The sequence below is a fragment of the Primulina eburnea genome, chromosome 7 (genome assembly GCF_022965805.1).
Source record: "Primulina eburnea isolate SZY01 chromosome 7, ASM2296580v1, whole genome shotgun sequence".
NCBI classification, from domain to species: Eukaryota; Viridiplantae; Streptophyta; class Magnoliopsida; order Lamiales; family Gesneriaceae; genus Primulina; species Primulina eburnea.
In genome coordinates, this window is record NC_133107.1 from 25,179,033 (window position 1) to 25,204,829 (window position 25,797).

A 25,797-nucleotide genomic window follows, 5' to 3' on the forward strand; every position below is an offset into this window, starting at 1 on the left:
ATACCTCGCGCATGCAACAAGGCAAGTGGCTCATCCCACCAATTCCACATCTCGAGCTCGGGCGGTAAGAAAGTACCGCTCGAGCGCGGCACTTTCTGTCTGGATGCATGGCCTATTATCCATTGGCGCTCGGGCGGTAGTTTTCTACCGCTCGGACGCCGCACTTTCTGTCTGAAATCCCAACTTATGGTGCATTGGTGCTCGGGCGGTCTCTTTCTACCGCTCGGGCGCCACGAGTTCTGTACAAAATTCTTGTTTGTCTTGCACCGACGCCCGGCTTTTCCACGTGAGCTCCTATAACCTCAAGTCTACCAACTTATCAACATCTGATTGCAGTAATTAAATCTCGGGCATTACACAAGTTCTTCTTGAAGAAAGAGATAAAAGAGCTTCTGTAGAACAATATGTGAAACTAGTTGCTCAGTGGAACTCAGAAAAATCAAAGGTATACAATATTTTATATGTTTAGAAAAATGTTCGTGTAGACATTTGTCTTGTGTACCAAGTTGAATTTAATGTATCAGGAGAGAAGTGAAAAAAATAAGATTGCTCGGAACCAAAAGATAATGAATCAGACAACTAGAAGAAGATCTTTCGCTCAAGTGCAACAAAAATTGGTAATTTATCTTATTAATCTTATAATTCTACATGCATTAGAATCTACAAACTTTTAACAAATTACATATTAGAAAAAAGAAAAAGGGCGACCTCCATCAAGAGTTGAATTATTTCATGCATGTTTCACTCATGCTAATGGAAGTCCCTCAGGCAACATTGTGGCAGAAAAATTGGTAAGTTGTTTTATAAACTTCAACTAGATTACTTTCAAAGATATTTGTTTTCATAATCAAAATGAATACATTATGGATTTTGATTTTTTGGTGAAGGCTGCAATGAAAGAACTAGAAAATCAACTTCCTGAAGATGAGTATGATCAAATTGGTCAAAATGACGTATTTGCTCAAATCATTGGACTAGAAAGATCAGGCCGAGTGCGTATGCATGGTGATGGTGTTAACCCATCTGATTTATGGGGAGAAGTGCCAAGCCGTAGTACATGCAATCGAATAGTGATGGAGCAAAAGACAAAGTTAGAAAAAATGGATGAGCAAATTAGAAAACAAGGCCAACACATTGCAATGTTAGAATCAAAGGTTTGCAGTCAACCAAACCAAAATCTTGGTTCAAATTACAACAATATACAACACACAACATCCTCAAGTAGTCCATTATCTCCAAGGGTAAAGTCTTTTTTCTAGTTTTATTACTTTATTATTATATTGAGTTAGTATTTTATTGATTCAGCATTGGCTTTTAGGTTTAAGAATATACGTTAGATCATCTAGTAGGTCTGGCGCACATATTCAATACATAGTCTGATAGGATTCTTCTTTGAAAGATTAGTGAGTAAAAAATGGTATGGAAGAAACTGGTCTTTAGTACAGTTTGAATGTGTTTAATTTGTGTTCCATATTGTTTAACTTTTCTGGATAGTTTGCTGTCATGAGTTAACTAATTTGAATGATGTTTCTTTATGTTTTTTTGTTTTCTGGCTAGCTGGACATACTCATTAGCATAATGGTTGTTGATGATTGTACTTTATAATTGTTTTTATCAAAACTTTCTCTTTTGCACTTTCACGTAGATTGGATGTTCTGTCTCAAAAAAAAGTTTATTTGATTCGACGAAAATTGTGGCAAAAGGAGTGGTTCGTAGCATGGATCCAAATACCGAAGTAGGAAGACAGGCGTTGGGACAAAATTGGTGTGAAATACAAGTTCTAGTTGTCCTAGAACGGGAAGAGAGTTTGATTAGGCCATATGATCTTTTACAAAAGGTTGGGGATACACTTGGAGGAATGATAGTTTGGCCTTGTCATTTTGTATGATATTCAACTTTTCAATTAACTAGTATTTATTATTATGTCCGTCATGTTAGTATCTTTTTAAACCAATATCAATTATATTTGCAGTTGACAGTTAATGAGGAAGATTTCTACTAGGTGCATTTGGATAAATAATAATTTTCCAGTTTATTATTTGGTATGATATTCACTAGTTGGAATTAAATTTTAATCTCTTCTATTTTGTGTTTCTTTAATTTTATTTCATTCGTACAAATATATGAATTTTTATTGTAGGTGACAAGAATATTGGATTTTGATTAAGATGAGATGGTTGAATATGAAGATGCGTCACAAGTTTGCTGATGTTTTGCTTTAGAAGACTTAGTTATTTGTTAGTTCTTAAACTAAATACATTTGGTACATTTGTTGGGATATAGATGTTTTTCGAGAGACAAATTTGTCGGTCTTACACATTAATGATTGCAAAATTAATGACAATTATTGATTAGCAATTTAATTTCTATTTTAAAATTTTGTATTTGTATTTATGTTAATTTGTTATATCCTTGAATATTATATCATGAAAATATTGAAAATCGATGGCATTTCATAAAATATGACATTTTTTATGTCACAATAGAACATTAAATCATGTACATAAAAAATGTCATTGTAAAACTCATATGGAGACATTTCAAAAAGTCATTATAAACAACTATTAATGACAATTTTCAATATCCTTATATACTAGTATAGAAGAAATTTGTAAGTGTCATTACAGATTACATAATGAGACATTTTAAATTAACCTTATAACATATCATTAGTGACATTTTTTATTGTCACTATAAATAATATACACGACACTTTTAGTTGTCATTATAAATTATGTCACCTGACATATAAATTTGTCATTATTGCTATAATAGCATGGCATGTATAAATGTCTTAAAAACATGAGTTTTTCTGACATTTAAAATTGTCATTATATAAATAATTAGTAACACGTATGACGTTGTCATTAACGTCTTATAATGACATTGAAAAATGTCAGGAAGTTTAAGACGACATTGGAATAGACGACATTTGTTGGAGGTGTCACTAAAACTTAAATGTCACTAAATATTGAATATGATGACATTTATGAATGTCACCAAAAGCATTTATTCTTGTAGTGGTGAGTCCATGTCACCTTGTGCGGTGCCCGTTTTACTAGTCTCTAAGAAAGATGGCTCATGGAGTATGTGTGTGGATTGTAGGGCAATAAATAACATAAACATTAAGTATAGGCATCCCATACCTAGACTAGATGATATGTTAGATGAATTGCATGGGTCTTGCATTTTTAGCAAAATTGATTTGAAAAGTGGGTATCACCAAATTAGAATGAGAGAAGGTGATGAGTGGAAAACTGCTTTTAAAACCAAATATGGGTTATATGAGGATATGGTTATGCCTTTTGGCTTGACTAATGCACCTAGCACCTTTATGAGGTTAATGAATCATGTTTTGCGTGCACACATAGGAAAATTTGTTGTGGTCTTTTTGATGATATCCTAGTGTATAGCAAAAACTTAGATGAGCATGTTAACCACTTAAAACTTGTGCTAATCACATTAAGGGCTGAAAATTTGTATGCTAACTTGAAGAAATGTGATTTTTGTACTAGAAAACTTGTCTTCCTTGGTTTTGTGGTAAGTTCACAGGGTATACAAGTTGATGAAGACAAGGTAAGTGCTATTCGGGATTGGCCAACGCCTACTACTGTTGGTCAAGTTCGAAGTTTTCATGGTCTTGCAAGCTTTTATAGGATGTTTGTCAAAGATTTTTGCACATTGGCGGCACCAATGACGGCAGTGATCAAGAAGAATGTTCCATTCCATTGGGGCGAGGAGCAAGAGAAGTCCTTTAATCTCATTAAGCAAAAATTGATTAATGCTCCATTACTTGTTTTACCCAATTTTGCTAACACCTTTGAAATTGAATGTGATACTTCAGGTGTAGGTATTGGTGGCGTGTGGATGCAAGGAGGAAGGCCTGTGGCGTACTTTAGTGAGAAGCTCAATGGGGCAGCGCTGAACTATCCCACGTATGACAAGGAGTTCTATGCACTTGTGAGGACTCTCGAGACGTGGCAGCATTACTTGAGGCCTAAAGAGTTTGTGATTCATACGAACCATGAGTCTCTAAAGCACTTCAAGGGGCAACAAAAGCTGAACAAGCGGCATGCTAAGTGGGTCGCTTTCATAGAGACATTCCCCTACATGATCAAGTATAAGCAAGGTAAGGAAAACATAGTGGCCGACGCACTATCACGGAGGTATGTGCTTTTCTCTACTTTGGAACCTAAAATCTTGGGGTTTGAGCTTGTTAAAGAATTGTATGTGCTAGATGATGATTTTAAAGAAGTGTTTGAAACTTGTATGCATGGTACACATGGTAAATTCTACTTGCATAAGGGTTTCTTGTTTAGAGAGGATAAATTGTGCATCCCTAGATCATCTATTCATTAATTACTTGTTAGGGAGGCACATGGGGGTGGCTTGTTTGGACATTTTGGTGTGGCTAAAACTTTGAGTGCATTGCATGAACATTTCCACTGGCCACACATGAAACGTGATGTTGAGCGTGTTTGTGAGAAGTGTATAACTTGTAGACAAGCTAAGTCTAGGACACAACCACATGGATTATATACACCACTTCCCGTCCCTAGTGAACCTTGGGTTGATATCTCTATGGACTTTGTTTTGGGGTTACCTAGGACAAAGAAGGGGAGGGACTCTATATTTGTTGTTATGGATAGGTTTTCTAAAATGGCACACTTTATTGCTTGTCACTAGACTGATGATGCATCTAACATTGCGGATTCGTTTTTTAGAGAAGTCGTTAGGTTGCATGGCATGCCTAAGACTATTGTTTCTAACCGTGATGTTAAATTCTTAAGTTACTTTTGGAAAACACTATGGGCTAAACTTGGCACTAAATTACTGTTTTCTACGACCTGTCAACCTCAAACTAATGGTCAAACTGAGGTAGTTAATAGGACGCTAGGAACTTTATTACGTGCTATACTTAAAAAGAACTTAAAGAATTGGGAAAGTTGCTTGCCATTTGTTGAGTTTGCATATAATCGTTGCGTGCATTCTACTACTAATTATTCGCCATTTGAAATTGTGTATGGTTTTAATCCTTTAACTCCGTTGGATTTGACGTCTTTACCTGTGAGTGAAAGGTTAAACATGGATGGCAAAAAGAAGGCCGAATTTGTTAGGGGGTTGCATGAAAAGGCCAAAGCCAATATTGAGAAGCGGAATGAGCAATATGCCAAGCAAGCTAACAAGGGGAAAAAGAAGGTGGCATTCGAGAAAGGTGATTGGGTGTGGCTACACTTGAGGAAGGAGAGGTTTCCGGAGAAGCGACGCTCAAAGCTATTACCTAGGGGCGATGGACCATTCCAAGTTCTTGAGAGGATCAATGACAACGCCTACAAACTCGACTTGCCAGGTGAGTACAATGTAAGTTCTACATTTAATGTTAGTGATTTGTCGTTGTTTGATGTAGGTGATGAGCAAGATTTGAGGACAAATCCTTTTCAAGAAGGGGAGGATGATGCGAACACGGGTCGTCAAGCCCCAAGGAAAGCATGAGATCCTTTGCAGTTGCCGGAGGGACCAGTCACGAGGGGTCGATTAAAGAAGTTCAAGGAGGCACTACAAGGAGTCATGAGTAGGCATGAAGGAGTCGTGATGCATGGGAGTGTGTTAGAAGACCAAAGGAATAGTATTCAAGTACTGATAGCATTGGCCGAGTCTGGACTAATTGATGATTTCAATCGGAGAGGCCGAGAAATTCTATAAACTAATTGATGATTCACAAAAAGAGTTATATCCCGGATGCAAGAAATTCTCTAAACTTTCATTCATCATTCGCTTGCTTTACTTAAAATGTCTTGGAAAAATTACCAATAAAATCTTCGATATGCTTTTGGATTTGTTGACAGAAGCATTTCCAAATGCCATGAAAGATTTACCAAAGTCATACTATGAAGCAGAGAAATTGATGAAGCAATTAGGACTTGGTTATGAAAAGAACGATGCATGTCCTAATGATTGCTCTTTATACTGGCGGTTGGACGAAGAAAGAGTTCGATGCAAAACATGCAACGAGCCTAGTTGGGAAACATCTGAAAATGATCCTATTGGTGACAAGAGGAAAGTTTCACGCAAGGTTTTATGGTATTTTCCAATAAAGCCTAGGTTACAACGTTTGTTCATGTCCTGCAAAACAGCAGTCCATATGAGATGGCATTCTGAATCTCGAACGAAAGACGGTTACATGCGACACCCAGCTGATTCCCCAGCTTTGCAAACGTTTGACCATAACCACCCTGAATTCGCAAAGGATCCCCGAAACATAAGGCTAGGATTAGCTTCAGATGGATTTAATCCATTCAAAAATATGAATGTGGCGCATAGTACGTGGCCAGTCATTTTAGTGCCTTATAATCTTCCACCATGGATGTGTATGAAACAACCATACTTTATATTATCATTGCTAATACCTGGTCCATCTGCTCCTGGAAATAACATCGACATCTACTTGCAGCCCCTTGTTGCAGATTTGAAGGATTTGTGGGACGTAGGAGTGCAGACATATGATGCATCAACCAAGCAGAATTTTCAATTGAATGCCGCATTATTATGGACTATAAGTGATTTTCCTGGATATGCAACCCTATCTGGATGGAGCACCAAAGGTAAATTTGCATGCCCAGTGTGCCACAAATTTACACATTCACGCTGGTTAAAAAATGGCAGAAAATATTGTTATATGGGTCACCGCAAATTTTTGAATGGTGATCATGAGTTTCGCAAAGATGCTCAAAATTTTGATGGCACAGAAGAGTATGGAAGACCATCACCCATACTTTCGGGAGACACAGTGATCAAAGAGTTGAAAATTTTAATTTGAAATTTGGAAAAACAGTTGATGATAATCCAGAACTACCATTCAATTGGAAAAAGTTGAGTATTTTCTTCGATTTACCATATTGGAAAGATAATTTGGTACGCCACAATCTTGATTTTATGCATATTGAGAAGAATGTGTGCGAATCAATTTGTGGGACACTGCTGAATATGGAAGGAAAAACAAAAGATAATATTAAATCACGTCTTGATTTGCAAGAAATTGGAATAAGATGAGAACTCCATCCTATTGAGAAAGGACCGAGTAGAGTTTATCTGCCTCCAGCATGTTATTCAATGGACAAAAATGAGAAGGGCAAATTTTGCAAGGTTTTAAAAAAAGTTAAAGTTCCAGATGGCTATGCTTCTAACATTTCACGGTGTGTTCAAATGAAACCGGCAAAATTAATTGGTCTAAAAAGCCATGACAACCATATTTTGATGCAGCAGTTGTTGCCGATGGCACTACGTAGAACTTTGTCTAAATCAGTTCGGACTCCTTTGATTAGATTGAGAAGGTATTTCAGAGAGCTATGTTGTAAAGTAATTTCTCCAACTGATGTGGTTCGTCTAAGGAAAGATATTGCGGTGATCCTCTGTCAATTGGAGAAGATTTTTCCTCCCTCATTTTTTGACATAATGATTCATTTGAATGTACATTTGGCTACTGAAGTACTACTTGCTGGACCAGTTTACTATCGTTGGATGTATCCAATTGAAAGGTAAAAACAAATATTATTGATATTGTTTTATTTAAAATATTATTTTCACTAAATAATAAAAAATTTATGTTTTTGGTATAAGGTACTTGGGGACATTGAAGTCATATGTTCGAAATAGAAGTAGGCCAGAAGGATCCATTGCTGAGGGGTATTTGGCTGAGGAATGTTTGACATTCTGTTCTTTTTATTTAGCTGACTATGTAGAGACAAAATTCAATCAATCAACAAGAAATGATGAGACAACTACCGGCTCAACATTCGCATTGGACGTGTTTACGGCCTCTGGTTATGCACTTGGAAAGCCCATTGCAACTAAGTTTGATGATGAGACATTAAAGAAGGCACATAAATATGTGTTATTCAACTGTCATCACGTACAATCTTACATAGAGTATGTGATTATATATTTCATTGTGTTTAAATATATAATCATCGATGTTTATCAAATCATCTTTCTTAATTTGCAGTAAACACCGTCAGATTTTGAATCTTACTGATTCCGGTGTTCCACAACACCAAATTGAACGTATGCTTAGTGAGTCTTTTGCCTCTTGGTTTGCCAAACATGTAAGTTTCTTTTGTAATTGTCATTAAGATTAAATATTATGATTTTTATACATAATTTATCAATTTTTTCTTGTGTGATAGATTGAAAATACAAATCCTTCACAAGATGATCCAGTATCAAATGATTTGAAATCACTTGCCAGAGGCCCAAATTTCATAGGGATACGATATGAAAAATTCATTTCCAATGGATTTAGGTTTCATACAAAAGAAGTGGAACGCAAGAGAAAAACTCAGAATTGTGGTGTGATTGTTCGGGCTACCACTTCAAGTTATTCGAGTATAAGAGATCAGAATCCAGTATCAAGTGAACTTGATTATTATGGGATTTTGCAAAATGTGATTGAGTTAGATTATGAGAGAGGTCGAAGAGTTGTTTTATTTGAATGTGATTGGGTCTCCAAAGGCAAACGACTAAAACTGGATGAAGATGGTTTTATGTTGGCCAATTTTACGAATGTGAAGCGTCACAACGAGCCTTATATATTAGCATCCCAAGCCATGCAAGTTTTTTATGTGGAAGATCCAGTTGATTGTAATTGGCATGTAATTATCACCACCGATGCACGAGCAAAGTATAAGATGCAACCTATGGCAGATGTTGATACATATCTTCAAAGTTGTATTTGTAATCCGGAAGACGAGAATGAACATGAAGAAGTCGTTTGGGTTCGGGATGATATTGCAGGAGTTGAAATTGATGTTGATGCATGATGAGATTTAGTTAATGATGAGATTTTTTCTTGCATATATAAATTTTTATGTTTAGTTAATATGATATAAAGTGAAACTAGTAGAGTGGATTTGCTGGATACTAGAATAATAATAACATTATATATTTTAATTTCATTTTTCACTATGGATCTTTTATTTATCATATCAAAGGATACAACTAACTTTTTTATCTTCAAGTTGTGGCTCTTGCTCTTGATAGGAATGGCTAGTGAGGGTAAAACTGTTGGAAAACCTCATTTTCAACATCAAGATAAGGCAAATACACAATCTCGAATTATGATTGCCAATCACGCAGCTCGAGGTTCAAAAAAAGGTAGCATGTAACTTTATACATCAAGGATATGTTTGCTGATTTTGTATTACTCTTATTGGACCTTTTGATTTTGTCTGAATTTTATGTACTTTGTTCAAGTTGGTCTTGCAAGAGAACTCGGTAGCATGAATGATAGCGGAAAAGGTTAGCATTTTCTTGTTTATAATTAAAAACTCAACTTACTTATATTTTGGTGGTATCAAAACTTGTGCAGAAGTTCAAAACATACAAGGTATGTTGAATAACCAAATGGACGGAGTTTCGAAGCACCAACACAATGATTTACAAGGTATTAAATATAAAAAGATATGAACTTGTAGCATTTTATTTGAAACGATTAAGTTTGGATATGTATAATGCTTTCTTCATGTTTTATTTATTCTATGTAAAAGCATTTGTAATTTTTAACCTTTTCTTTTGATAGGAATGACTCGTAAGAGTAAATTTTTTAAAAAATCTCATTTTCAACTTCGAGATGAGGAAGATACACAACCACGTATCATATCTGCTAATCATGTGACTCGAAATTGAAAAAAAAGAGGTATCATCGCATTTTACACAAAAACAATATGTTTGTTGCTTGTGTATAACTCTTATTTGACCTTTTGCATTTGTATGAATGTTTTATACTTTGTTCAATTCACTCTTGCAAGAGAACTTGGTAATAACATGGTAGCTAGCGAAAAATGCTAGAACTTTGTTGCTTATAATTAAAACTTAACTTGCTTGGTGGAGTCAATACTTGTGCAGAATTTCAAAACATACAAGGTAAGCTAAATAACCAAAAGGATAAAGTTTCAAAGCAGCAACACAATGATGTACAAGGTATGATATATAAAAATATATGAAACTTAAGAATATTTTATTTCAAAAGATTAAATTTTGATATAATTCGGTATAATGTTTATAAATGCTTTATTTATCTTATATAACTTGCTTTTGATAGGAATGGCTCTTAAAAATAAAAATGTTGGAAAAACTCACTTTCAACTTCAAGATGAGACAAATACTCAACCACTGATTTTGAGTGACAATCACACAACTCGAAATTCAAAAAAAAGAGGTAGCATCTTATTTATAATTATAAATTCAATTTGCATATATTTTGTTGAAATCATGCTTGTACAGATTGTCAAAGCATACAAGGTGTGGGGACCCGGGCTCTAATTCTGATTCTTGGGATTAAATGGATCATTACTATAAAAGTGGGTCAAATTTTTGCTTTTAACAGTGATTCTAATGTTATATAACTCAAGAATACACCATAGATATTAACAACATAATCTATAAACAAAAGATACAACATGTCTTGTTCTATCCATATTCGACAACTAGTAATTAAATACAATACATATCACAAGTACAACTACTAGTTTTGTTTCTGCTAGGCCCGTGATCACCACGCTATGTCCGTCTCTCATCCTCTGCGTGACCCAGATCCTGCCCCACCTGTTGTTATGCACACATACAGACATAACAACAGCCGGAAAACCGGTGAGAACAAATCCCAGTATAAACATGTATACATGCATATAATCAATTAAACATGAAACATGCTATCATGAATGACATCATATGCACATGCAATGCAATGCGAATCAAACCATGTCTGGACTCGACTCGACTAGAACTCTAGGGATCCCGGTGTGAATAAGACTTCACTACCTACCCTCCAATCGGGGTAATGAACGTCTCATTCCTAGACTTCGGTCTGAGCTGTATCAACGGCGGCAATAAGAGTAATGCCTACTCCTATGCTGAGATACACCGAAATGTCTAGCTATTTGACAATGCCTGTCAAAGACTCTCCTATCTTAAATGCAATGAATATCAATATGTAAACAACGTATAATCATATTCATATCTGAATATCACACTGATCATACATGCTTGAATACAATGCTGAAATCAAAGCATAAACATGTTAAAAGATTGAATATAATGCTATACACAATTCATAAACATGAGACAATATATCTAATAATACTAGTATGTGATTTTGGTTGGGAAACTCAAATAATAACTTATTTGAGTTACATCTCCCCAAACAAAACATGACTTATACCTTTCGCCGTACAATATCTGTCGATGCCAAATTCTCGATGTCAAAGTCGTTGACACCAATCTGAAATAACAATGTAATATGTGTTTCATCAACTCCTAACCCAAATCAAGACATATACTATCAATTCACTAGTACATTTCAACACCATTGACGGCATAACGGTGTATTTCTCGATACCGGTCAATCCAATTCTCCCTAGTCAACGTTGTATCATTCTCAATTCATGATTATTCTCATACACATGAATTGTTCTCATACACATAAGATAATACTCAGATCTTGTATAATCTTAGCTCTAAACATGCTGGAAAAGAGTAATAATCGTATCCAACATCCGTTATTCGATCCGGTTGCGTTTCTACGATAACAATTCTCTCAAGAACACATATATATAAGCATATCAGCATTTCCCCAATATGTAATTCTCAAAACATGCTGGAATTGAACAATACTTACATCACTTTGTAGCTAACAATGAGAGGAGCTCAAATCTCTATTTAGATTTTAGTTTGGATATGTAACAGTGACACAATCTTGATTCTAGGATGAAATCACCTTACCCTTTTCTCCTAAGCTTCCTCGGTTGTTCCTCTGATGAAATGGCCAAAGAAAGGCCAACATATATATATACCTTGCATGCCTACACACACATGGCAAATCCTTTGCATTACACGTCTCGCGCATATGCGCGGCATTACTCGCGCATGTGCGCGAGACCTACTGTCTCGGCAATTCAACACCTCGCGCATATGCGCCGTTCCTTTCGCGCATATGCGCCCAAGCTTCTGGACCAACCGCGCATATGCGCGGCTAAACTCGCGCATGTGCGCCATAGCTGCTGGAAGGATCGCGCATATGTGCGCATTATCTCGCGCACGTGCGCCGAAGCTACTGGAATTTACGCGCATGTGCGCGCATATCTTCGCGCATGTGCGCTGGAGCTTCGACCTTTCTCATCTCTTTTGTACATTTTGCCTTCTTTTTAAATCCAATAAAATACATCTATAATCATCTTAATTCTTAACAAATTTGTCTGATTATGATAACTAATTCTTCGAGCCTTACATTTCTCCCCCTCTAAGAAATGATTTCGCCCTCGAAATCGTAGGCAATTATTAAACATACATGACAAGTAATATAATCAAGACTGACAATTACTTACATCATGAAAATAACTCGGGATGTTTCTGTCGCATATCTGCTTCTGTCTCCCAAGTCGCTTCTTCGATGCCATGACGACTCCATTGGACTTTTACTAAGGGAATAATCTTCGTTCTGAGCTTCTTTTCTTTCCGATCAAGGATCTGTATCGGTTGCTCCACGTAGCTTAAAGTCTGATCAAGTTCCGCTTCGTCAGGATGAATGACATGAGAAATATCTGGCATATATCTTCGCAACATCGATACATGAAAGACATCATGTATCCCGGATAGAGAAGGTGGAAGTGCAAGTCGATAAGCTCGATCGCCAATCTTCTCAAGAATCTTGTAAGGACCAATGTATCGAGGAGATAGTTTCCCGCCTTTGCCAAATCGCACCACGCCTCTGAATGGAGAAATTTTTAAGAATACTCTATCTCCTGCCTCGAATACTAACGGTCTACATCTAATATTGGCATACTTAGCTTGTCGATCTTGTGCCGTCTTCATCCTCTTCTGAATGAGTTTCACCTTCTCTGTCATGTCACGAATCATATCTGGCCCAAGTTCGGGTACTTCTGAAACGTCATCCCAGTATAGCGGAGATCTGCACTTCTTGCCATACAAAGCTTCAAACGGTGCCATCTCGATACTCGTCTGATAGCTATTATTATAAGAGAATTCGCAAAGAGATAGAGAATCTTGCCAACTAGTGCCAAAATCTAGCACTACGGCTATCAACATATCCTCTAGAGTCTGGATAGTCCGCTCTGACTGTCCGTCTGTCTGAGGATGATACGTAGTACTCAGGTGCAATGTAGTACCTAAAGCCTGCTGTAAACTGTGCCAAAAGTGCGAAGTGAATCGTGGATCACGATCTGAGACGATAGAATTCGGCACACCATGTAATCTGACTACCTCTCGAACATATATCTCCGCCATCTGATCATGCCGATACGTCATTTTGTACGGAATGAAACAAGCAGATTTGGTCAATCTGTCAATAATAACCCAAATCGCATCGCAGCCTCTGGATGATCGTGGTAACTTCGTCACAAAATCCATGGAAATGTGATCCCATTTCCATTCTGGAATAGACAAACTCTGAAGTAACCCTCCGGGCTTCTTCCTCTCGGCCTTCACCTGTTGGCAATTCAGACATTTAGACACATATTCGGCGATGTCTGACTTCATCTGTTTCCACCAGAACTGTGTCTTCAAATCATTATACATCTTTCTGCCCCCAGGTTGAATGCTGAACCGACTGCAGTGCGCTTCGGACATAATCTGATGCTTCAAATCTGAAACATCTGGCACAACAAGATGGTTATTGACGTAAAGTACATGATCACGCACCCGATATTCTGACAAATGCCCTGATCTGACCATTTGAATCGATCTTTGCACATTCTGATCGGTTCGTTGAGCGTCTTTGATTATCCTGATCAAGTCAGGCTCAACTTGAATAGCAGTAAGTCGTAGTGGCCTCCTGTCTGTATTAAATTCTAATCCAGAGAAACAGCAATGCTCAACTAGCTTTGTAACACCTATCGTCGATAAGGACAAAGAACATACCTTACGACTCAAGGCATCTGCTGCTGCATTTGACTTCCCTGGATAATATTTGATCTCGCAATCAAAGTCCTTTAACAGATCAAGCCATCAACGCTGTCTCATGTTCAATTCCGACTGAGAGAACAAGTACTTTAGGCTTTTATGGTCTGAATAGATCTCGAATTTCTCGCCATAAAGATAATGACGCCAGATCTTCAGTGCAAAGACGATAGCCGCCAATTCAAGATCATGAATGGGGTATCGAGTCTCGTGAGTCTTCAGCTGTCTTGATGCATATGCGACCACATGCCCTCGTTGCATTAAAACACATCCCAAACCTCTGTGAGAGGCATCACAATATACAACGAAATCACCCGTACCTGAAGGAATCATCAAGACAGGTGCACTGGTCAGCCTCTTCTTCAATTCTAGAAAGCTAGACTCACACTCCTCAGACCATAGGAATGGCGCATTCTTCTGTGTCAATTGTGTGATTGGCTTGGCAATACGGGAGAAATCTTGGATGAATCGTCTATAGTATCCTGCTAGACCCATGAAACTGCGTATTTCTGGTACAGAAGTCGGTCTTGACCAACTCGATTCAACCAAAACTCACACTTTGAGAATTTGGCATACAGTCTCTCATTTCTCAGTGTCTGCAACACAATTCTGAGATGTTCTGCATGCTCATTCCTGTTCTTAGAATACACCAGAATGTCGTCGATAAAGACAATAACAAAATCATCCAAATACCTCTGAAAGATTTGATTCATCAATCCCATAAATACCGCCGGAGCATTGGTTAAACCAAAAGACATGACAATAAATTCATAATGTCCATACCTGGTTCGAAATGCTGTCTTCAGTATATCTACATCTCGAACTCTGAGCTGATGATACCCAGAACGTAAATCAATCTTCGAATAGACCGAAGATCCCTGCAACTGATCAAATAGATCATCAATTCTAGGCAAAGGATATTTATTCTTGATCGTTGCCTTGTTCAGCTGCCGGTAATCGATACACAACCGCATCGATCCATCTTTCTTTCGCACAAATAGCACCGGAGCACCCCAAGGAGATACACTAGGTCTGATATATCCCTTGGCTAGAAGATCTTCCAACTGTGCCTTTAGTTCTTTCAACTCTATCGGCGCCATCCTATAAGGAGCTCTCGAAATAGGAACGGTACCTGGTGTAAGCTCAATACTAAAGTCTACCTCACGAACCGGAGGTAATCCTGGGATCTCATCTGGAAAAATATCAGCAAATTCCCGCACTACTGGTATATCTGCCAACGCCGGGCTCGACTTTTGCATATCTACAGCATAAATAAAGAAACCATCTGCTCCTTTCTGTAACAATCTGTTCATAGTAAGAGCCGAAATCAAGGGAATCCGAGATCTGGAACCCTTCCCGTAGAATTTCCACTCGTCTGTCATTTCGGGTCTGAATCTGACAATCTTGTGGAAACAATCCACGGTAGCTCTGTACTTTGTTAGCATGTCGATACCGACTATACAATCAAAATCAGCCAGACCCAACACTATACAATCTAGGTCAATTTCATGCCCCTCAAACTGTAGAATGCAATGTCTAACCGTAGTTACCGATATCAAACCACTTCCTAATGGAGAAGTAATAGACACGACATCTAGTAACGATTCAACAGGCAGAGAATGCAATAATGCAAATCGTTCTGATATGAATGTATGCGATGCACCCGTATCTATCAATATATAAGCAGGATAACCGCAAAGGGAACAGTTACCTGCAATGACATCATCTGGGGCATCATCTGCTTGCTCTTCAGTCAAGGCAAACACCTGAGCCTGTTGTCTCTGAGGCTGACTCCCTGGCTGGCCACCTCTGGCTCGAGGCTGGGTCTGTGCTGGTGGCGGCTGAAATGAGTGAACAGATGAAGCTTGCCTCTCAGGCTGAGTCACGGAGGCAGACGATCCTGCAGCCTGGAATCTCAATGCACCGCTTCTCTGAGGACAGACCTTGGCATAATGCCCCTGTTGTTTGCATACGTTACACCTGCCCACTACACCTTGACATTGTTCTGTGGCATGCTTACCTCCACAAGTACTGCAATATCCACTTGCCACCTCTAGACTCTGGCCAAAACCTCTCTGTCTTGACCCGCTGGAGCTCGAAGAACTGCTCCCTGCCCTCTTAAACTGTTTACCCTTTGCTTTCAACGGATCTTTGCGTCCGCTACTGCTACCACCACTTTCGAGTCGAGGAGGATGTTGTGCTGGAGGTAGTGGCGGTCTCGGACTCGGAGCAACATACGGAACACTCCGTTGCCTAAGCAATCCTGCTTCAGCTCCTTTGGCACGATTCAATGATTCAGCGAAATTATTAGGTCTCCCAGTATTGACCAATGTAAAGACATCAGCATTTTAAGCCATTTATAAACTGATCTGCCATGGCCTCATCATTGCCTGAAACGTGAGGTGCAAAGCGAAGCAAAGAAGAAAATTTAGCAACATACTCTTCAATGTTCAATTGCCCTTGCCTCAGGTTTGCAAATTCAGCGCCTTTATCTTTGCGATAGGATACAGGGAAGAATCGCTGATAGAACTCCGTCTTGAATGCTTTCCATGTAACCTCGGTGCCACGCTGTTCTAGTACTCTCCTTATATTCACCCACCAATACTTAGCCACATCTTGCAGTTGATGGCCAATGAGTTTCACTCGTTTCTCGTCACTATATTCCAGAGACTCGAATAACATCTCAATGTCCTCAAGCCAACTTTCACACTCAATGGCATTCTCGGTACCTTTTAATGTGGGAGGTCGAAAGGATTGGAATCGCTTCAGCAACGTCTCCATGGGCGTAGCAGTGACATCCATCGTATCTCCGGATGTGCTACCCTGCTCTGGCGCTGGTGGTCGTAAAGGAACGGCTGCTCTTCTAGGAGGCATGTATCTAATAATCCAACTGATTAGAATACAAGATATACAACTGTCTCAGCCCTCCTCTAGTCAGTTACCTCTGATCTAGAATCGGTTCTGATTCAGTCTTTACTAACACATGCTGTAATACAAGTCAGATAATCATACAACATGCAATAATGAAAGCACTAAATCATGTTAGCACATCATAAAGCAAGGAAGAAGACTCGATCTACCCCGCTCATTCTATTCTATCTCAATCTATAAAACCTATGGCTCTGATACCACCTGTTGTGGGGACCCGGGCTCTAATTCTGATTCTTGGGATTAAATGGATCATTACTATAAAAGTGGGTCAAATTTTTGCTTTTAACAGTGATTCTAATGTTATATAACTCAAGCATACACCATAGATATTGACAACATAATCTATAAACAAAAGATACAACATGTCTTGTTCTATCCATATTCGACAACTAGTAATTAAATACAATACATATCTCAAGTACAACTACTAGTTTTGTTTCTGCTAGGCCCGTGATCACCACGCTATGTCCGTCTCTCATCCTCTGCGTGACCCAGATCCTGCCCCACCTGTTGTTATGCACACATACAGACATAACAACAGCCGGAAAACTGGTGAGAACAAATCCCAGTATAAACATGTATACATGCATATAACCAATTAAACATGAAACATGCTATCATGAATGACATCATATGCACATGCAATGCAATGCGAATCAAACCATGTCTGGACTCGACTCGACTAGAACTCTAGGGATCCCGGTGTGAATAAGACTTCACTACCTACCCTCCAATCGGGGTAATGAACGTCTCATTCCTAGACTTCGGTCTGAGCTGTATCAACGGCGGCAATAAGAGTAATGCCTACTCCTATGCTGAGATACACCGAAACGTCTAGCTATTTGACAATGCCTGTCAAAGACTCTCCTATCTTAAATGCAATGAATATCAATATGTAAACAACGTATAATCATATTCATATCTGAATATCACACTGATCATACATGCTTGAATACAATGCTGAAATCAAAGCATAAACATGTTAAAAGATTGAATATAATGCTATACACAATTCATAAACATGTTACAATATATCTAATAATACTAGTATGTGATTTTGGTTGGGAAACTCAAATAATATCTTATTTGAGTTACATCTCCCCAAACAAAACATGACTTATACCTTTCTCCGTACAATATCTGTCGATGCCAAATTCTCGATGTCAAAGTCGTCGACACCAATCTGAAATAACAATGTAATATGTGTTTCATCAACTCCTAACCCAAATCAAGACATATACTATCAATTCACTAGTACATTTCAACACCATTGACGGCATAACGGTGTATTTCTCGATACCGGTCAATCCAAATCTCCCTAGTCAACATTGTATCATTCTCAATTCATGATTATTCTCATACACATGAATTGTTCTCATACACATAAGATAATACTCAGATCTTGTATAATCTTAGCTCTAAACATGCTGGAAAAGAGTAATAATCGTATCCAACATCCGTTATTCGATCCGGTTGCGTTTCTACGATAACAATTCTCTCAAGAACACATATATATAAGCATATCAGCATTTCCCCAATATGTAATTCTCAAAACATGCTGGAATTGAACAATACTTACATCACTTTGTAGCTAACAATGAGAGGAGCTCAAATCTCTATTTAGATTTTAGTTTGGATATGTAACAGTGACACAATCTTGATTCTAGGATGAAATCACCTTACCCTTTTCTCCTAAGCTTCCTCGGTTGTTCCTCTGATGAAATGGCCAAAGAAAGGCCAACATATATATATACCTTGCATGCCTACACACACATGGCAAATCCTTTGCATTACACGTCTCGCGCATATGCGCGGCATTACTCGCGCATGTGCGCGAGACCTACTGTCTCGGCAATTCAACACCTCGCGCATATGCGCCGTTCCTTTCGCGCATATGCGCCCAAGCTTCTGGACCAACCGCGCATATGCGCGGCTAAACTCGCGCATGTGCGCCATAGCTGCTGGAAGGATCGCGCATATGCGCGCATTATCTCGCGCACGTGCGCCGAAGCTACTGGAATTTACGCGCAAGTGCGCGCATATCTTCGCGCATGTGCGCTGGAGCTTCGACCTTTCTCATCTCTTTTGTACATTTTGCCTTCTTTTTAAATCCAATAAAATATATCTATAATCATCTTAATTCTTAACAAATTTGTCTGATTATGATAACTAAATCTTCGAGCCTTACATTTCTCCCCCTCTAAGAAATGATTTCGCCCTCGAAATCGTAGGCAATTATTAAACATACATGACAAGTAATATAATCAAGACTGACAATTACTTACATCATGAAAATAACTCGGGATGTTTCTGTCGCATATCTGCTTCTGTCTCCCAAGTCGCTTCTTCGATGCCATGACGACTCCATTGGACTTTTACTAAGGGAATAATCTTCGTTCTGAGCTTCTTTTCTTTCCGATCAAGGATCTGTATCGGTTGCTCCACGTAGCTTAAAGTCTGATCAAGTTCCGCTTCGTCAGGATGAATGACATGAGAAATATCTGGCATATATCTTCGCAACATCGATACATGAAAGACATCATGTATCCCGGATAGAGAAGGTGGAAGTGCAAGTCGATAAGCTCGATCGCCAATCTTCTCAAGAATCTTGTAAGGACCAATGTATCGAGGAGATAGTTTCCCGCGTTTGCCAAATCGCACCACGCCTCTGAATGGAGAAATTTTTAAGAATACTCTATCTCCTGCCTCGAATACTAACGGTCTACGTCTGATATTGGCATACTTAGCTTGTCGATCTAGTGCCGTCTTCATCCTCTTCTGAATGAGTTTCACCTTCTCTGTCATGTCACGAATCATATCTGGCCCAAGTTCGGGTACTTCTGAAACGTCATCCCAGTATAGCGGAGATCTGCACTTCTTGCCATACAAAGCTTCAAACGGTGCCATCTCGATACTCGTCTGATAGCTATTATTATAAGAGAATTCGCAAAGAGATAGAGAATCTTGCCAACTAGTGCCAAAATCTAGCACTACGGCTCTCAACATATCCTCTAGAGTCTGGATAGTCCGCTCTGACTGTCCGTCTGTCTGAGGATGATACGCAGTACTCAGGTGCAATGTAGTACCTAAAGCCTGCTGTAAACTGTGCCAAAAGTGCGAAGTGAATCGTGGATCACGATCTGAGACGATAGACTTCGGCACACCATGTAATCTGACTACCTCTCGAACATATATCTCCGCCATCTGATCATGCCGATACGTCATTTTGTACGGAATGAAACAAGCAGATTTGGTCAATCTGTCAATAATAACCCAAATCGCATCGCAGCCTCTGGATGATCGTGGTAACTTCGTCACAAAATCCATGGAAATGTGATCCCATTTCCATTCTGGAATAGACAAACTCTGAAGTAACCCTCCGGGCTTCTTCCTCTCGGCCTTCACCTGTTGGCAATTCAGACATTTAGACACATATTCGGCGATGTCTGACTTCATCTGTTTCCACCAGAACTGTGTCTTCAAATCATTATACATCTTTCTGCCCCCAGGGTGAATGCTGAACCGACTGCAGTGCGCTTCGGACATAATCTGATGCTTCAAATCTGAAACATCTGGCACAACAAGACGGTTATTGACGTAAAGTACATGATCACGCACCCGATATTCTGACAAATGCCCTGATCTGACCATTTGAATCGATCTTTGCACATTCTGATCGGTTCGTTGAGCGTCTTTGATTCTCCTGATCAAGTTAGGCTCAACTTGAATAGCAGTAAGTCGTAGTGGCCTCCTGTCTGTATTAAATTCTAATCCAGAGAAACAGCAATGCTCAACTAGCTTTGTAACACCTATCGTCGATAAGGACAAAGAACATACCTTACGACTCAAGGCATCTGCTGCTGCATTTGACTTCCCTGGATAATATTTGATCTCGCAATCAAAGTCCTTTAACAGATCAAGCCATCAACGCTGTCTCATGTTCAATTCCGACTGAGAGAACAAGTACTTTAGGCTTTTATGGTCTGAATAGATCTCGAATTTCTCGCCATAAAGATAATGACGCCAGATCTTCAGTGCAAAGACGATAGCCGCCAATTCAAGATCATGAATGGGGTATCGAGTCTCGTGAGTCTTCAGCTGTCTTGATGCATATGCGACCACATGCCCTCGTTGCATTAAAACACATCCCAAACCTCTGTGAGAGGCATCACAATATACAACGAAATCACCCGTACCTGAAGGAATCATCAAGACAGGTGCACTGGTCAGCCTCTTCTTCAATTCTAGAAAGCTAGACTCACACTCCTCAGACCATAGGAATGGCGCATTCTTCTGTGTCAATTGTGTGATTGGCTTGGCAATACGGGAGAAATCTTGGATGAATCGTCTATAGTATCCTGCTAGACCCATGAAACTGCGTATTTCTGGTACAGAAGTCGGTCTTGACCAACTGATCACAGCTTCCACTTTACTCGGATCTACAGAGATACCATCTCCAGATATGATATGTCCCAAAAAGACAACTCGATTCAACCAAAACTCACACTTTGAGAATTTGGCATACAGTCTCTCATTTCTCAGTGTCTGCAACACAATTCTGAGATGTTCTGCATGCTCATTCCTGTTCTTAGAATACACCAGAATGTCGTCGATAAAGACAATAACAAAATCAACCAAATACCTCTGAAAGATTTGATTCATCAATCCCATAAATACCGCCGGAGCATTGGTTAAACCAAAAGGCATGACAATAAATTCATAATGTCCATACCTGGTTCGAAATGTTGTCTTCGGTATAATTAGACGAATCAGTCAATAATTAGACGAATCAGTCAATAACCAGACGAATCAGTCGGTGACTAGGCGAATCAGCCTATGACTCAACGACTTAGTAGTCAATATATGCACTGGCTATAAATCAGTAGACAACAAACATCAATCTCATCAATTACAAGAATCAATGTAATAAACTAAGTATGTGATTTGGGGAAACTCGAGTCAAACCTTCCTGGAGTTGTGCAATCCCAACTCAACATTAATTTATACCTTTCTTTCTGATACTCTGGCTCTGTCGAAGTCTTGAACCCCAAGCCTGTCAATACTCAGTGTCCAGTGGTAGCCTACGTCGATAGGAACATAGTACCGCAATCGGATTCAAAATCGGACGGACGGATTTCTCACAAAAGGCGTAAGGATTTTTCAATTATTTTCCAGAACCCTTTCCCGATTTCTTTCCGTCTGAATTCTTAAATGAATTGCATGTATATATATATATATATATATATATATATATATATATATATATATATATATATATATATATATATATATTTATATATATATATATATATACCTCGCGCATGCAACAAGGCAAGTGGCTCATCCCACCAATTCCACGTCTCGCGCTCGGGCGGTAAGAAAGTACCGCTCGAGCGCGGCACTTTCTGTCCGGATGCATGGCCTATTATCCATTGGCGCTCGGGCGGTAGTTTTCTACCGCTCGGGCGCCACACTCTCTGTCTGAAATCCCAACTTATGGTGCATTGGCGCTCAGGCGGTCTCTTTGTACCGCTCGGGCGCCACGAGTTCTGTACAAAATTCTTGTTTGTCTTGCACCGACGCCCGGCTTTTCCACGTGAGCTCCTATAACCTCAAGTCTACCAATTTATCAACATCTGATTGCAGTAATTAAATCTCGGGCATTACATTTCTCCCCCTCTTAGATCTGAGTTCGTCCTCGAACTCGCAAGTAATCAATTCAGATATGTCAGAAGAAATGTATACAGAGTTTAAATCAGAGACTCATCTCAATGAATCTGTTCTGAAATTTCAATCTCATATCAAGTTCTATTTCTTGAAATAGCTCGGATAAAGTCAATCTCGCAATACTGGTTATACAACATCTGTATATACCCAGTGAAAAGTTCGTAACAGCTCAACACCATCAGTTGTTATTAAGTCTGTTTATCTCAATCAAAGATATATTCGATCTTTGGTCTCAAATACCAACAGTCATCGTCCCAAATTGGCATATTCAGTCTATTTATTATGAGCTGTTTTCATTTTCTTCTGAATTAGCTTCATCTTCTCAGTCATATCTCTGACAATTTCAGATTCAATCTCAAGAACTTCAGAGATATTATTTCAATAAAGAGAAAATCCATATATCTTTCCGTACAACGCTTCGAAAGGAGTTATCTCAATACTCGTTTGATAGCTGTTGTTGTACGAAAATTCACAAAATGGCAATGAATCTTACCATTCAGTGTTAAAATCAAGCATTACAGCTTTTAGCATATTCTCCGAAATCTGGATAATCCACTCTGACTGTCCATTAGGTAGTGAATACTATTCAGTATTCAGATATAATCTAATATCTAACTCTTATGGTACATTCTGTCCAACGTGCAAAATCAACCAAAATCACGATCTAATATAACTCTCCACACTCCGTGAAATCTAATCACTTTTCTGACAGAATCTCAGTAATATATCATATTTGTACATCTTCATGTACGGTTTAACACTCGCAGACTGGGTCAGTCTGTCATTCCTAACTCAATCAATACTCAATTCCGAGAGGAATGCAGTAACTTCATCACGATATCCTTGGAAATGTAATCTCATTTCCATTCAGGAACCGACAAGTTACATAACCAATCTCTTGGTTTCTCTCTTTCTATATATATATATATATATACCTCGCTCATGCAACAAGGCAAGTGGCTCATCCCACCAATTCCACATCTCGCGCTCGGGCGGTAAGAAAGTACCGCTCGAGCGCGGCACTTTCTGTCCGGATGCATGGCCTATTATCCATTGGCGCTCGGGCGGTAGTTTTCTACCGCTCGGGCACCGCACTTTCTGTCTGAAATCCCAACTTATGGTGCATTGGCGCTCGGGCGGTCTCTTTCTACCGCTCGGGCGCCACGAGTTCTGTACAAAATTCTTGTTTGTCTTGCACCGACACCCGGCTTTTCCACGTGAGCTCCTATAACCTCAAGTCTACCAACTTATCAACATCTGATTGCAGTAATTAAATCTCGGGCATTACACAAGTTCTTCTTGAAGAAAGAGATAAAAGAGCTTTTGTAGAACAATATGTGAAACTAGTTGCTCAGTGGAACTCAGAAAAATCAAAGGTATACAATATTTTATATGTTTAGAAAAATGTTCGTGTAGACATTTGTCTTGTGTACCAAGTTGAATTTAATGTATCAGGAGAGAAGTGAAAAAAATAAGATTGCTCGGAACCAAAAGATAATGAATCAGACAACTGGAAGAAGATCTTTCGCTCAAGTGCAACAAAAATTGGTAATTTATCTTATTAATCTTATAATTCTACATGCATTAGAATCTACAAACTTTTAACAAATTACATATTAGAAAAAAGAAAAAGGGCGACCTCCATCAAGAGTTGAATTATTTCATGCCTGTTTCACTCATGCTAATGGAAGTCCCTCAGGAAACATTGTGGCAGAAAAATTGGTAAGTTGTTTTATAAACTTCAACTAGATTACTTTCAAAGATATTTGTTTTCATAATCAAAATGAATACATTATGGATTTTGATTTTTTGGTGAAGGCTGCAATGAAAGAACTAGAAAATCAACTTCCTGAAGATGAGTATGATCAAATTGGTCAAAATGGCGTATTTGCTCAAATCATTGGACCAGAAAGATCAGGCCGAGTGCGTATGCTTGGTGATGGTGTTAACCCATCTGATTTATGGGGAGAAGTTCCAAGCCGTAGTACATGCAATCGAATAGTGATGGAGCAAAAGACAAAGTTAGAAAAAATGGATGAGCAAATTAGAAAACAAGGCCAACACATTGCAATGTTAGAATCAAAGGTTTGCAGTCAACCAAACCAAAATCTTGGTTCAAATTACAACAATATACAACACACAACATCCTCAAATAGTCCATTATCTCCAAGGGTAAAGTCTTTTTTCTAGTTTTATTACTTTATTATTATATTGAGTTAGTACTTTATTGATTCAGCATTGGCTTTTAGGTTTAAGAATATACGTTAGATCATCTAGTAGGTCTGGCGCACCTATTCAATACATAGTCTGATAGGATTCTTCTTTGAAAGATTAGTGAGTAAAAAATGGTATGGAAGAAACTGGTCTTTAGTACCGTTTGAATGTGTTTAATTTGTGTTCCATATTGTTTAACTTTTCTGGATAGTTTGCTGTCATGAGTTAACTAATTTGAATGATGTTTCTTTATGTTTTTTTGTTTTCTGGCTAGCTGGACATACTCATTAGCATAATGGTTGTTGATGATTGTACTTTATAATTGTTTTTATCAAAACTTTCTCTTTTGCACTTTCACGTAGATTGGATGTTCTGTCTCAAAAAAATGTTTATTTGATTCGACGAAAATTGTGGCAAAAGGAGTGGTTCGTAGCATGGATCCAAATACCGAAGTAGGAAGACAGGCGTTGGGACAAAATTGGTGTGAAATACAAGTTCTAGTTGTCCTAGAACGGTAAGAGAGTTTGATTAGGCCATATGATCTTTTACAAAAGGTTGGGGATACACTTGGAGGAATGATAGCTTGGCCTTGTCATTTGGTATGATATTCAACTTTTCAATTAACTAGTATTTATTATTATGTCCGTCATGTTAGTATCTTTTTAAACCAATATCAATTATATTTGCAGTTGACAGTTAATGAGGAAGATTTCTACTAGGTGCATTTGGATAAATAATAATTTTCCAGTTTATTATTTGGTATGATATTCACTAGTTGGAATTAAATTTTAATCTCTTCTATTTTGTGTTTCTTTAATTTTATTTCATTCGTACAAATATATGAATTTTTATTGTAGGTGACAAGAATATTGGATTTTGATTAAGATGAGATGGTTGAATATGAAGATGCGTCACAAGTTTGCTGATGTTTTGCTTTAGAAGACTTAGTTATTTGTT

General features: G+C 38.4%; 3 protein-coding genes across 3 annotated transcripts; all 3 read left to right on the forward strand.

Moving 5' to 3' along the window:
• Positions 1-5,857: 5,857 nt before the first annotated feature.
• LOC140836195 (uncharacterized) lies at positions 5,858-7,931 on the forward strand. Its single transcript, XM_073201584.1, has 2 exons — positions 5,858-7,535; positions 7,618-7,931. The coding sequence occupies exon 1, from the start codon at positions 5,864-5,866 to the stop codon at positions 6,815-6,817; it is 954 nt and encodes a 317-aa protein (XP_073057685.1). The 5' UTR covers positions 5,858-5,863; the 3' UTR covers positions 6,818-7,535; positions 7,618-7,931.
• Positions 7,932-8,002: 71 nt separating this feature from the next.
• LOC140835806 (uncharacterized) lies at positions 8,003-11,810 on the forward strand. Its single transcript, XM_073201212.1, has 8 exons — positions 8,003-8,102; positions 8,184-9,150; positions 9,250-9,294; positions 9,365-9,439; positions 9,901-9,975; positions 10,097-10,213; positions 10,279-10,355; positions 11,760-11,810. The coding sequence occupies exons 2-8, from the start codon at positions 8,961-8,963 to the stop codon at positions 11,808-11,810; spliced, it is 630 nt and encodes a 209-aa protein (XP_073057313.1). The 5' UTR covers positions 8,003-8,102; positions 8,184-8,960.
• Positions 11,811-23,916: 12,106 nt separating this feature from the next.
• Positions 23,917-25,543, forward strand: LOC140836196 (uncharacterized). Its single transcript, XM_073201585.1, has 5 exons — positions 23,917-24,002; positions 24,082-24,174; positions 24,247-24,348; positions 24,445-24,798; positions 25,203-25,543. The coding sequence occupies exons 2-5, from the start codon at positions 24,124-24,126 to the stop codon at positions 25,356-25,358; spliced, it is 663 nt and encodes a 220-aa protein (XP_073057686.1). The 5' UTR covers positions 23,917-24,002; positions 24,082-24,123; the 3' UTR covers positions 25,359-25,543.
• The last annotated feature ends 254 nt before the right edge of the window (positions 25,544-25,797 follow it).

What these genes read in the sequence shown, in the direction of transcription:
- LOC140835806 (XM_073201212.1), top strand. Translation starts at nt 8,961, where the DNA reads ATGGATCTTTTATTTATCATATCAAAGGATACAACTAACTTTTTTATC. An exon ending in CCAACACAATGATTTACAAG is followed by an intron (nt 9,440 to 9,900) that starts GTATTAAATATA and finishes ATACTTGTGCAG; the next exon opens with AATTTCAAAACATACAAGGT. An exon ending in TCGAAATTCAAAAAAAAGAG is followed by an intron (nt 10,214 to 10,278) that starts GTAGCATCTTAT and finishes ATGCTTGTACAG; the next exon opens with ATTGTCAAAGCATACAAGGT.
- LOC140836195 (XM_073201584.1), top strand. Translation starts at nt 5,864, where the DNA reads ATGAAAGATTTACCAAAGTCATACTATGAAGCAGAGAAATTGATGAAG.
- LOC140836196 (XM_073201585.1), top strand. Translation starts at nt 24,124, where the DNA reads ATGAATCAGACAACTGGAAGAAGATCTTTCGCTCAAGTGCAACAAAAA. An exon ending in CTCAAGTGCAACAAAAATTG is followed by an intron (nt 24,175 to 24,246) that starts GTAATTTATCTT and finishes ATTACATATTAG; the next exon opens with AAAAAAGAAAAAGGGCGACC. An exon ending in ACATTGTGGCAGAAAAATTG is followed by an intron (nt 24,349 to 24,444) that starts GTAAGTTGTTTT and finishes TTTTTGGTGAAG; the next exon opens with GCTGCAATGAAAGAACTAGA.